This window comes from Bidens hawaiensis, unplaced genomic scaffold (assembly GCF_021521415.1).
Source record: "Bidens hawaiensis isolate Kalapana, Puna unplaced genomic scaffold, B.hawaiensis_p1.1 tig00009425_1, whole genome shotgun sequence".
In the NCBI taxonomy this organism is placed as follows: domain Eukaryota; kingdom Viridiplantae; phylum Streptophyta; class Magnoliopsida; order Asterales; family Asteraceae; genus Bidens; species Bidens hawaiensis.
Genome location: NW_027491697.1, coordinates 328,744 through 342,103, shown reverse-complemented (window position 1 = coordinate 342,103; position 13,360 = coordinate 328,744). Strand labels below are relative to the sequence as shown.

The 13,360-nt window shown below is 35.2% G+C and overlaps 2 protein-coding genes and 1 pseudogene across 3 annotated transcripts; 2 read left to right on the top strand and 1 right to left on the bottom strand.

The window, feature by feature from the left end:
• The first annotated feature begins 942 nt into the window (after positions 1 to 942).
• On the top strand, positions 943 to 4,005 carry LOC143532283 (calcium-dependent protein kinase 26-like). Its single transcript, XM_077027372.1, has 8 exons — positions 943 to 1,003; positions 1,166 to 1,953; positions 2,194 to 2,337; positions 2,411 to 2,563; positions 2,641 to 2,756; positions 3,224 to 3,391; positions 3,472 to 3,696; positions 3,768 to 4,005. Exons 2-8 carry the CDS (start codon positions 1,224 to 1,226, stop codon positions 3,879 to 3,881), a joined length of 1,650 nt encoding a protein of 549 aa, XP_076883487.1. The 5' UTR covers positions 943 to 1,003; positions 1,166 to 1,223; the 3' UTR covers positions 3,882 to 4,005.
• An 865-nt stretch (positions 4,006 to 4,870) lies between these two features.
• Positions 4,871 to 9,204, top strand: LOC143532282 (pre-mRNA-splicing factor ATP-dependent RNA helicase DEAH10-like; annotated as a pseudogene). The gene is made up of 11 exons (XR_013135151.1): positions 4,871 to 5,101; positions 5,726 to 5,806; positions 5,915 to 6,131; positions 6,221 to 6,557; positions 7,269 to 7,472; positions 7,563 to 7,723; positions 7,832 to 8,017; positions 8,093 to 8,324; positions 8,401 to 8,600; positions 8,685 to 8,819; positions 8,903 to 9,204. The product of XR_013135151.1 is annotated as a pre-mRNA-splicing factor ATP-dependent RNA helicase DEAH10-like (transcript).
• Positions 9,205 to 9,898: 694 nt separating this feature from the next.
• LOC143532263 (uncharacterized) lies at positions 9,899 to 10,338 on the bottom strand. The gene has a single exon (XM_077027359.1). It carries the CDS (start codon positions 10,336 to 10,338, stop codon positions 9,985 to 9,987), a length of 354 nt encoding a protein of 117 aa, XP_076883474.1. The 3' UTR covers positions 9,899 to 9,984.
• Positions 10,339 to 13,360: the final 3,022 nt, after the last annotated feature.

Genomic DNA, 13,360 nt, shown 5'->3' with positions numbered 1-13,360 from the left:
AATCAGCAATCATGTAGGCTGTGACAAGAGGAGGGGGTGGTTTGAATATTCTTAAGTCGTTTATTGAACAAAAGTCTCGCTTAACAGCATAAAACCGACGGTCCATGAACTTGGAACACTTTAAGCTCACCCTTTAAGAAATGTTTAAATTTAAGCTATTGAATGTACGTTTACATCAGTTGCCAGTTGATAATAGATATTTTTTTAACGATCCCTGTTTATTGATACACACAAATCGCAACTTCATGGACGGTGAAATAAAGTGCATTTTTTTTACAATAAACTCATATCCTTAAACCTACTCCTAACTTTATACCATTTTACGTAAACATCTCACCACTTGTGACTCCACCTTTAACACTTTAGGGGCCCTTTGTTGTGAAATAAATCACATGATATATGTTTTATGCACAGTTAACTTTTACTTTTTCTTTGTTTTCTTCTTTTTTTTTATAGACATTTGGTGCCGATTATGTCTTGTACATTATGATTTATTAAATGAGACAAACCCATACAAAACGCATCTTCAAATACCTCTTTTTAACTTTTGAGGTGAGGTATATAAAATATAACACATAGGTATCTATATCTATCTTCAACTACATCTAGTAGTTCACTAATTTTAAGATTTTATATTTAAAATTTTCGATAAAATATATAAAGATCTTAGCAAGTAAATGCATGGATATTCCCAATACCAGATCAGAATCGGTTCTATAATACTATAATCCAACGATCCTAAAAACCTGGGAGATGAAAACAAGAAGTGAAACTGAACTCAGAATCAAAACCAAACAAAACAAAACAAAACAAAACAAAACAAAAGTGGTCACCAACCAACCAACCACCCATCAAATCAAATCTTTCAAGTCTTTCTTTTTGTCCGATCTTTAGGGGATATCCATATATCCCACTTTCTTTTTTTTTGTTTCTTTTCAACACAATTAAACAAAATCAAATTCATCATCGTTTCCGTCACGTCAGTTTCTCTTCATCCAACCTGGTAATTATTAAGATGCATATATTTACGTTCATCAATCATTTTTAAAACAATTTATAATAATGTTGCTTGATGAATAATTGTCTTAATTATATGATATTGAATTCTGAGATGATATTATATTTTGCCTAATTGATATGAAATTATTATTCTTATGTTGTTCAGTAAATTTCATGATAATATTATGGGATGAGGAAGAGGCTGAAACATGTGAAGAATCTTGATGGGCAATTCATGTGGCGGATCTAATGCAGTAAAACTCAATCAACCCGAAAGAAAGTCAACGACTTCCAACCGAAATAACAGACATTCAAACAACCTTCAAACCCCCAGTGCACCTGAAAAATCCACCAAAAAACACAATTCAAAACCAAATTCACACCCAAATCCCAGATCAAAACCGGTTAAACAAACCACCATGAACCGCCACAACGCCACCCAGGCTTATTATGTCCTTGGTCACAAAACTCCCAACATTCGTGACTTATACACATTGGGTCAAAAGCTCGGTCAAGGGCAGTTTGGTACGACTTATCTATGCACCGAGAATGCAACGGGTGTAAACTACGCATGCAAGTCAATCTCCAAACGGAAATTAATTTCGAAAGAGGATGTTGAGGATATCAGAAGGGAGATTCAAATAATGCACCATTTAACGGGTCATAAAAACATTGTGACGATAAAGGGTGCGTATGAAGACCCTTTGTATGTGCATATTGTTATGGAGCTTTGTAATGGCGGAGAGTTATTTGATAGGATTATTCAAAGGGGGCAATATAGTGAACAGAAGGCGGCTGAGTTGACCAAGATTATTGTTGGTGTCGTTGAGGCGTGTCATTCTCTTGGTGTTATGCATCGAGATTTAAAGCCCGAGAATTTTTTGTTGGTTAATAAAGATGATGATTTCTCGCTAAAGGCTATTGATTTTGGACTTTCGGTGTTCTTCAAGCCAGGTGAACCTGATAGGAATGAGTTGGTGTTAACGGTTAATTATTAGCTTAGTATTTAAGAAGCCCAGTTCATGATTAGTTATAATAATAATAAGGGTTAATATCATTAAAAAACCACTATAGACACTTTTTCGTAAAAGTTTCGCAACCTAATTTTGGTATACTAATGTAAAACACATGAAAAGCCAACAAATTAACTTTTGTATGTTAAAGTCCCCAAACTTGTCTAACTAACGGGTTCAGGTCAAATTTTCACGGATGTGGTTGGTAGCCCGTATTATGTTGCTCCCGAGGTGCTTTTGAAGCATTACGGGCCTGAAGCAGACGTATGGACAGCTGGTGTGATACTTTATATACTTCTAAGTGGCGTGCCTCCATTTTGGGCAGGTATGTTATTATGTTTCATGTTATGTTGACTTTCCTGAATGCTTGTTTGACTTTTTTTTAATCTTTAATGTAGAAACACAACAAGGGATATTTGATGCTGTTTTGAAGGCACACATAGACTTTGAATCAGACCCGTGGCCCCTTATATCGGATAGTGGAAAGGATCTTATTAAGAAGATGTTATGTCCTCATCCTGCAAAACGGTTAACTGCTCATCAAGTTCTCTGTATGTTTTGGTATTTTAGTATGTATCATTTGTGAGATTTGAATTATTTGTGTTAATGATATTGGAATGTGCAACAGGTCATCCATGGATTTGTGAAAATGGTGTTGCTCCTGATAGGGCACTTGATCCGGCTGTTCTTTCAAGATTGAAGCAGTTTTCTGCAATGAATAAGTTAAAGAAAATGGCTTTGCGGGTACGTGGATGTTTTTATTTTGTAACCATTTTATTTAACGGGCTGTGATTCCATATATACATGTTGGGTTGGGTTGACCCGTAAACATATTTTTTGTCCATTTTACGTAAAATAATGTATTAAGTATCAAAAAACTCTTCTAACTAATTATCATGATTTGACCCGTTAGACGTACACTATACCGAATACATTCTAACCATTCGAGTAAATGGGTCAAAATTGCCACCTCTAAATAAACTTCATTGTTATGTTGGCTTTTAGCCTTTTAATATATTGAGAACCAAGAATATGTTTTAAGTCTTATTTGTTATAACAATATGTTGAGTACTGCATAAAGTTTTATTTATTATATAAATTGACTAAAATAAATGTAGTTGCAGTATTTCAAGATTTATTTCAAAATAAAAAGTAAAATAGTATTGATATTATTGTATCTGAATGCATATTTTATTGTTGTATGTTGTCAGGTAATAGCTGAAAGCTTGTCTGAAGAAGAGATAGCCGGTTTGAGGGAAATGTTTAAGGCAATGGATACGGATAACAGCGGTGCGATAACATTTGATGAACTTAAAGCGGGTTTAAAAAGGTTTGGTTCAACTTTAAAGGACACAGAGATCCGAGACCTTATGGATGCGGTACAACTAGTTTTTCTTTCATTAAAAAATAACATATTTACAGTTAAAATATTATAGCTAACCGATTTGTTAATGGTTAGGCTGATGTGGATAACAGTGGCACAATAGACTATGGGGAGTTTGTAGCTGCTACAATGCATTTGAACAAATTGGATCGCGAGGAGCATTTGGTTTCTGCGTTTCGGTATTTTGATAAGGATGGAAGCGGTTATATTACGGTTGATGAGCTGCAACAAGCGTGTACGGATCATAATATGACTGATTTTCTTGTGGAGGATATTATTAAAGAAGTCGATCAAGATAATGTAAGTTTAACAAGTTTAATGATAAAACATTATCCGGTTTTGATCCTGAAAATATTGTGTGTTTGGTTCAGGATGGAAGGATTGATTACGGGGAATTTGTTGCAATGATGACAAAAGGAAATGCAGGAATTGAAAGACGAACGATGAGGAAAAGTCTTAACAGTAGTATGCAAGTGGATGATTAGCATCCTATTTGTAAATTAGTTAGTATCCTGATGCAATTATATATTTACTATATGATCTAAGTAATCTAACTTGCATAATTCATGGAAGTAAACATGCTTCAGTTGTATTTTATACTGATTAGTCAGTCAACTAATGGAGTCTTGAGCAGATCAACAATTCAACATGGTTTTGGATTTATAGATTTTTAATCCTTTATTTATTTAGTTCGGTCTTTATATATAATATGATTTTGTTCTTGTTTTAAATGCGAGCTTTAGATGATTACTATTGAACTCCTTTCTACGACACGGCGTCTTTGACATGACACGGCATGTTTAACATGACTAGTGAACTAAACATGATTAAATATACTAAGACATGATTAACTCCAATAAATAAATTAACAAAATTTACAATTCATTGTTAGTTATTTATAACTCTAAAAGTTTAATACTGTCAAGTACATCTATAATCTATTAACCTATTTGGCAGAATAAGTTAAACGTATTACTCACGTCACACGTCTATAATCTTGTCATTAACGTGTTGACTCGTTTATGATTCGGACCCGTTTACTCCAAATAGAAATTCGTTTAGCAACCTGAAAAGTCATGTCGTGTTAACATGTATAAATTGGTTTGGTGAAGCTTCAATTCCAGCTTAACGTTTTAACAAGCTTCATGTTAGACTCGGGACATAAAACCCAACGACATGGCATACCTGACCCGTGGGTACCAGATTCCAGTTTCTCAGAGAAAACATACCCAGAACCGGTTCTTACAAAATAAAAAAGAAAGGGAAAAAAAACAATATGAAGTCTGGGCCTACTGGAGTGGGCTGAATGTTTCATTCTGGTAAAGTTAGAAAAAAAGGGCTTTTTCTTCTGTTCTTAAATTCAATCAGTATTCAGTAATAACAGACAGTGACGCCTTACCAAGTTCACATTCATTCAACGGAAAACAAACCTATTCTATTGCCGTCGTCTTCTCCGCCACCACCACCACCACCACCACCACCACCACAGTCGCCGGTGGTGTTAAATTTATCATTTATAAACTCTACCGGCAAGTCGTCTCTTTAGGGATGCCTTCAATGGCTACAGGAGACAGAAGAAACTTCAATTCCAACAACAATAATCGTCAATTTAAACCTCAATATGTGAATGGCGAACAGAAGTCTGACTCCTTTGCCAGGAGACAGAAGATTGAGCAACAGAGAAGATCTTTACCCATTGCTTCAGGTACACTTTATATTATTATACATATACACATATATATATATATTATTACGGTTTAGTGTTTCTGTTTCAAGTTCTCACCTTTTAACTATTTGTGAAAAGTTCTCAATGAGCTAATTAGATTTAACAACATTTATTCACCTAATTTGTAACTATAGTGTGGTTAGGCCCTTTTGCTGATAGTTTTCTACTACTATTAAGGCGTGTGCACGGTTCGGTTTTTGGCCATTTGAGCTTGAAACTCTTAGGCCAAAATAAGTTTGGTTGAAAATAATGAATTTAGGTATAAATAAATTTGTTAATTATTAACTGATTATTATACATTTTGCCAAAAGTGTTTGAGTTACATATTTATTAAATTCTTAAAAATTAATTAAAGAAATAAAAATAAAAATCTAGAAATTCGGTTTGGTTTTTTCAGTTTTTATTACATGCAAAATCAAAACTGAACTGTAAGTTCGTTTTTAAAAAAAACATCCAAACCGTGGACGGTTTTTGTTTCAGTTTCGGATTGCTTTTTTCGGTTTCTTGCATACTCTCTTTGTTTTAAATTATTATGTACTTTAAGGCAATTTCTTTGTGCAATTTTTAAGGCTTTTTTGTATGATTATTTGTGATATTGTTTAGTTGAGAAAAGGCTTGTAGAAGAGATCAGGAAAAATGATACCTTGATAATTGTTGGTGAAACCGGAAGTGGGAAGACAACACGTAAGTTTACTTCTAATTATCTCATTTTACTTTATTCATAAATCACTATGTGACACAGCTTATTTGTCATACATTAACATTTTCATTTGGTGGATTTTGTTATGACAGAATTACCCCAATATTTATGTAACGGAGGGTTTTGTCAAAACGGAGGAATAATTGGAATCACTCAGCCAAGACGTGTTGCTGCAATAACTGTTGCAAAGCGTGTAGCTGAAGAAGGCGGTGTTGAATTGGGTCAAAAAGTTGGTTACTCTATTAGGTTTGAGGATATGACCTCTGCTTCTACCAAGATTAAGTACATGACAGATGGACTGCTATTAAGGTTAACATATAAGTCATTGAAGTCATATAACACATTATTATTTTTGTGTTTGCATAGTATTCAAATAATTTTTCTTCATATTCTAACAGGGAAGCTCTTTTGGACCCTAAGCTCTCAAAATACTCGGTTATAATCGTTGATGAAGCTCATGAAAGGACAGTTCAAACCGATGTGTTGTTAGGCTTGCTTAAAGACGTACAAAAGAAAAGATCTCAAAATACTAATGAAGAATCTAATAAAGTCAAAAAGTTAAGTCCGTTAAAGTTAATTATTATGTCTGCAAGTTTGGATGCTCGCGGGTTTTCCGAGTACTTTGGTGGTGCAAAAGCGGTTCATGTGATGGGGAGGCAATTTCCTGTGGATATTCTGTACACTGCTCTACCCGAGACAGATTGCTAGGATGCAGCTTTAGTTACTATATTTCAGGTTATTTCTGGATGTCTTTCATTTGTCTCTTTAACAATTACTATTTAGTTATATACATACATTTGATTTACACACACACACATGAGTTAATTACACGGATGGCTCTTGTGGTTTGCGCATATTGCGTGTATGGTTCTAACATTTCTAGAATTACACTAGTAGTTCTTACTGGATACTGTATACGAAAACTTAATTCATATGGTTTTGTGAGTTGATGAAGGTTGACTTTTTTGTTAAATTTATATAAATTGATCATAATACTCTTGCCAAATAAAATAAAGAACAATTATTAGTAAATTGGTGGGACCTATTTGAGAATTTCAAAGATAAATACAAGTATTAGTAGTGTGGGACATACTGTACATAAAAAAAGCAATCTAAAATGAATCTCTTATTACTAGTAAATAGTAATTATTCTTTTTTATTTCAAAAGACAAGGGCATTTTGGTTTATTATTAAACTTTGACAGAGAAGTTAACCTCCATTTCATTCCAAGTACCATATGTGTTATGTTTTTGTGATAACAGGGACTACCAGTGTAATTTTAGAAAGGTAAGGACCAAATATGCCATATGGCAAACCATAAGGACCATCCATGTAATTAATTCTAGTAGTTATTATGTCAAGTTATATACTTATTATATAGAATAAAAATGTTTATACTTTTTTAAAAATAGCATGCTCATTTACCTCATTTTTTTGTCTTTTCAGATACATTTGGAAGAAGGGCCGGGCGATATACTCGTGTTTCTAACCGGTCAAGAAGAGATTGAAGGTCTTGAGGGTCTCGTGCGCGAAAATCTTAAGAAATTACCCGAAGCCAATCAGAAACTTCTTATATTTCAATTGTTTTCTTCTCTTCCATCAGAGAAACAAATGAAAGTTTTTGCACCTGCTCCAGCTGGATTCAGAAAGGTAATATGCATGTGGTATTTTGTATGATCAAACATACTTGTACCTTGTTGCTTGATCATGTACTTGATTTTTGTATGCTGTTATTGTTAGGTTATACTGGCAGCAAACATAGCTGAAACATCGGTCACAATACCTGGAGTCAAGTATGTTATTGACCCTGGATTGGTGAAAGCTCGCGGTTACTCTCCTGACAGTGGGATTGAATCTTTGATTGTTGTTAAGACTTCAAAAGCTCAAGCTCTTCAAAGAAGGTAAGTAAGCCATATTAAACTATAATCGCCTTATTCCATTATACAGTTAAAGTAATAGGTACGAGTGTTAAGAATAAGGTGATTAAAATAGTTTTTTTAATGTTGCAGTGGACGTGCAGGTCGTGAAGGACCCGGAAAATGCTTTCGTCTTTATCCCGAAAGCCAATTTGAAAGGCTTGACGACTCCACAGTGCCAGAAATCAAAAGATGCAACCTTTCAAATGTTATTTTGCAACTTATTGCTCTTGGTGTTGATGATATAATCGGATTTGACTTCAGGGAAAAACCCGATAGGTAAAGAATTAAATCTTTTTTTTATGCAAAGACCAAAAGCTAAAAAAAAGTAATTATTATTTTTCACAACTGCAGGATGGCTGTGATCAAATCACTGGAATTATTATACTTGTTAGGAGCATTAACCGATGAAAAGAAATTATCAGATCCAATTGGACTTCAAATGGCTCGTCTTCCATTAGAACCAAACGATTCAAAGGCTTTAATTTTAGCCAGCCCGTTTGATTTTTTGGAAGAAATGTTAATCGTAGTGTCAATGCTTTCGGTGGAATCCATTTTTTATATTCCTCATGACAAATTAGAAGAGGTATGTAATATATCATTTGATTTTTTCATTTTCAGTCATGTTGGTTTTCTAATAGATTTTAACTGTTATTTGGCAGTCACGGACGGTTAAAAAATCTTTCTCGAGTCCCGAGGGAGATCATTTGACTTTACTTAACGTGTACCATGCTTCGGTTGAGGTTTTGGAGAAGAATAAAACGGAAAATGGTGACGAAAAGGCCGAAAAGAATTTGAGAAAGTGGTGCAAGGATAACTTTATTAATAGCCGTTCGTTAAAGCAAGCTCGTAACGTTTACAAGTTTGTTCATCTTTATCTTTATCTTTACTCTTTCATTCTTATTAACATTATATTCGAGCTATATTTTGTTTTTCTTATTTGTAGTCAAATTCGGGAAAATGTAGAACGAATGGGACTTAAGATATCGTCATGTGGAGATGACATGCTTCCGCTGCGTCGATGTCTTGCTGCTTCATATTTTTTGAATGCGGCCTTGAAGCAGCCTGACGGGACATACAGGTGATGAATAAATATTTTACTGTAATTAGTGTTTACACAAGTAAAATTCCAAAATTAAACAGGTATTTTGTTTATGATGGCAGGGTTTTGGCAAATGGTCAGATTGCACAGATTAACCTAAATTCTATTTTATGGCGTGCAAAACCTGAGTGCATAATTTTCTACAATTTAGTTCAAACATCGCGTATTTATTTGCGCAATGTTACTAGAATTGATTATTTATGGCTAGCTGAGCTGGCACCTCAGTGTTATGCCTTGAAGGATGACTAGAGCTAAAACCATATGTTAAAATTTAAAAACACAAGGTGGGCACGCATACGTACATCTTGACTGGAGAGGGACACGCAGTCGGTGAACTCATTTTTGTATTGTTTTTTGGTCGGATTTTAGGGGGCTGACGCTTGCCGTTATGTGGTTTTTGGTTCACTTTTTATATAGTTGAATCGGGAAATGGATGAGGTGATTATGGGTGGTGAAGATTGGTGGTGGATTCTACTCTTTGTAGTAAATGGTCGAATTTAAACCGAACCTTGTAATTATGAAAAACACTAGTATTTTATTGTTCTAATGTTAAGAAGCTCAAACTACATCTCTTGCAGACGCCTTAAACGGGTTGGATATGTGTTCTAATGTTTTGTGGTTTCGAGTTGACCTTATAAATTTATAATTATCCTTTTTATAAGTAATTTTTTTTTTGTACTTTATATAAGGAAGTTATGTTGACTTGTTTAATTTTATTACAACTTAGTACACAACTTATTTATTAATCAAGTTAACTAGTTAAGTATGTCAAATCAAATATAAGTTGCTTATTAAACTTGATTATTTCTGATTTCCTAAAGGAACACCATTGACATAACACAAACACCGTTGACACATAACAAAACTAGTTAAGTGTCCCATGGGTCGCATAACGTGACGGACTGAAATGTCATTCTGACAATAATGTTTTTATACGTCGTTATTGTGACAGTATAATCAATAATGTGGTACATTGGCAACAAAAAATGACAGTTTTGCTTTGTCATATTGTTTGTATGCATGATTAAATCATCTGAATGTTTTTGTAACAATAAATCATATTTTTAGACATACAATATCCATAACCGATGAAATGACTCGAACAATGTTATATATACATATCGTTAATGTGTGGATGCTGCTGCTACTTCTTGGCCTTTGAGAGCCTGAGGCATCTGTATTTCTCACCACTAACCGTAATCTCAAGGGCGCCGTCTTGATAATCCTGGTTGGACGCGGTCCCCATGAGCACACTTTTCTCTTTCTCCAGGTTTTCCCTCTCCGTCTTCAGTCTTGCTTCCTGTCTGCCAATCTCCACCTCACGACGAGACAGTTCAGCTTTCCATGCAGCTTCGCGTTCAGCAACTTCACGTTCACGCTCTTCAATATAACTCTGCATCTCTCTCTCCTTCATGAGTCTGTCTTGAATGTCTGCATCCAATGCTTCCTGCAATGCCTCCACGAATTTGTCCACTACTGCCTTTATCCTCAGTGACATCTTCTCTAATAACCTGCTCAATGCTTGATTGTTCGTGCTGAATCCGGATTGGTTGATGAGTAGTTTGTAGGCAATCAACAGGTTCTCACATTACCACCTCCAAGTTGTACTCGTTTTCATGCATTCTCTTACTTTGTATTCAGTTGGCAACCCTGTCCACACATTTGTGCTCATTTGGACTTTAGAGCATTATTATTCTAGTGGTCATCACACATTCTAAAATAATGTGTTTAGCTGTTTTTCTTTTGTTTGATAGGTTAAATTAAAAAAATTATGAATTATACAATCATTTAAAATATTTTTATTTACAAAATCAGGACCAATCCGAATGAATTTTAATTTTTTTTATTTTCAATGTTATATTAATTACATTTATATTTTAGTTATATTGTAAATGTAAAATACCATATCATAAAACAGGTTAACAGAATTCGTATACATGAACAAGTAAACAGAATTCGTATTCATGTGGTAATGAAATATAAGATCATCATGGATAAATATACAATAATTATTACTCATATTAGTAAATAAAACAAGTCGACTCAAAACACGACCCGAACAATACACATTTTAAGTGGGTCCCCAGGACACGACACAAATTTGTATATGGATAGGGTTAGCCGGTTAGGGTTGGAGAATTCAACCCACTAACCTACCAACCGGACACGATTTAATACCCAAAATGTAAGATGAAAGTGTCTCTATTGGGCTGATGCAATTAAGGGCAAATGTTGTTGGGCTGATCTAGGTAGTCTTAATGTTGGTGAGCATATACAATGATGGGCTACTTAGATGGGTCGATCCAAATAGTTTAATGGTGTTGTCGGCAGCTGTGTGGGCTGCATTGCTGCAAGACCTATTAGTGGGCTAGTCTCATGGCTGATGTATGTAAACAAGTTAATTGTCACAAGTGTGGGCTGCAAGCCCACAAGTCTACAACTATATTATTTGCATTCATTCACGTTAACTTTACTTTTTTTCTTCTTATTGTAACTTTTTTTTGACGACAATTCACACACTCTATAATCCAACTCCTAAATTCAACATTTTTATGATAATCACCAGGCTCAAACCCGAACCCCTCGAAAGGCAAAGCCTGGTTAACTACACAATTCGTTTATCTTTGTATTGAAGGATATAAAAATTAACATCAAGTGTTCTGAGATAAAATTTTGAAATAAATAACATAGTATATACCTTTTAATTTATGATGTATTAATATTTGGATGTCATTAAAAGAAATATATATTAGGAATAACCAAAATACCCTTGTATTAATTAAATGTAAACCTAAGTTAGTATTAGTATCACAAGTGTTACAAAACTAAAAACCAAATCTACAAAACTTGTTAAAGTTCTGACTTAAAGCCTCAAATCTGTTAATTTAAATATGCTATTTTTTGTATCATAAATTAAACAAGTATTCTGGGTGTATGCTAATTTAATTTTTGGATTTAGTGTTAGAAGAATATGAGAATATGAGGGTCATGTACCGGTTAAGGAGCAGGATATCAAGCTAAGATGGCAAACCTACTTCCACAGCCTTTTTAACAATGGGAGAGCCTACCAAGAAGAATATGATAACACAGCCTCTTAACGAAAACAATCAAATAACTGCTACTATCGACGGATCACACGGGAAGAGGTGCAGACTACACTTAGGAGGATGGGAAGGGCTAAGGAAATTGGCTCAGACAACATACCTATCGAGGTGTGGAAGTGTCTGGGAGAAGAAGGAGTCATGTGGTTAACTACTTTGTTCAATATTATCCTCAAATCTGGTAAAATGCCAGACCAGTGGAGGAGCAGTATCGTAGTCCTTATCTATAAGAAGAAAGGAGACGCCCAATGTTGTGGTAACTACCGAGGAATCAAACTACTAAGCCATACTATGAAGCTATGGGAAAGAGTTATTGAGGTTAGACTTAGACGGGAAACTCAGGTTACGGTGAACCAATTTGGATTCATGTCGGGGGGTTCCACCACAGAGGCAATACACATTATAAGAAGATTGATGGAAAAGTACAGGGAGAAGAAGCGCGATCTGCATATGTTGTTTATTGATCTAGAAAAGGCGTACGACAGTGTGTCATGCCAAGTGCTTTGGAAGTGCCTACCGGGTAGAGGGGTCCCGAGGAAATATACAGACATAATTAAGGATATGTATACCAGGAGTGCAACAAGTGTTCGTGTGCCCGTGGGGGATACCGATTTCTTCCCAGTGGAGGTAGGCCTTCACCAGGGGTCGGCGTTGAGTCAGTTTCTTTTCGCAGTAGTCTTGGATGAGCTATCAAAGTCGATTCAGGAGACACTCCTGTGGTGCATGATGTTCGTAGACGATATTGTGTTAGTTGCTGAGAGTAAACAAGATCTAAACGTGAGACTAGAGGAGTAGCGAACAACCTTAGAGACAAAATGTTTAAAGATTAGTCGCTCTAAGACGGAGTGCCACCATTGTAATTTTAGTGGGGTAAATGACAATGATGACGTTCAGATCACCATGGAAGGGCAAGTGGTTACGCAGGTAACAAAATTCAAGTATCTAGGATCATTTGTTCAGAGCGATGGGGAATTAGACAGCGATGTGGCATATCGAGTTCAGGTAGGATGGTGTATATGGAGAGCAGTCACAGGTATATTGTGCGACAAGATATTCCCAACTAAACTGAAGGGAAAATTTTATAGGGTCGCAGTTAGACCTGCAATGTTATATGGAACAGATTGTTGAGCTATCAAGAAGGCACAAGAGCGGAAAATGGAGGTAGCAGAAATGAGAATGTTACACTGGATGTGTGGGTACACAAGGTTAGACCGAATAAGAAATAGTGTTTCGGGAGAGATTGGGGGTAGCTAACATATCCGACAAGATAAGAGAATAGAGATTGAGATGGTTTGGACATGTGAAGAGAAGACAGACGACGAATCCTGTTAGAACCGTAGAAAACATTATTATAGAGGGGAGGATGGTTAGAGCTCGACCTAAATTGACTTGGGATGAGAGGATTAGATATGATTTGCT

Bases quoted from the DNA above. Each gene is read 5' to 3' on its own strand.
- LOC143532283 (XM_077027372.1), top strand. From the start codon at position 1,224: ATGGGCAATTCATGTGGCGGATCTAATGCAGTAAAACTCAATCAACCC. The intron at 2,564-2,640 runs GTATGTTTTGGT...AATGTGCAACAG, and splicing joins AACTGCTCATCAAGTTCTCT to GTCATCCATGGATTTGTGAA. The intron at 3,697-3,767 runs GTAAGTTTAACA...TGTTTGGTTCAG, and splicing joins AAGAAGTCGATCAAGATAAT to GATGGAAGGATTGATTACGG.
- LOC143532263 (XM_077027359.1), bottom strand. From the start codon at position 10,338: ATGTCACTGAGGATAAAGGCAGTAGTGGACAAATTCGTGGAGGCATTG.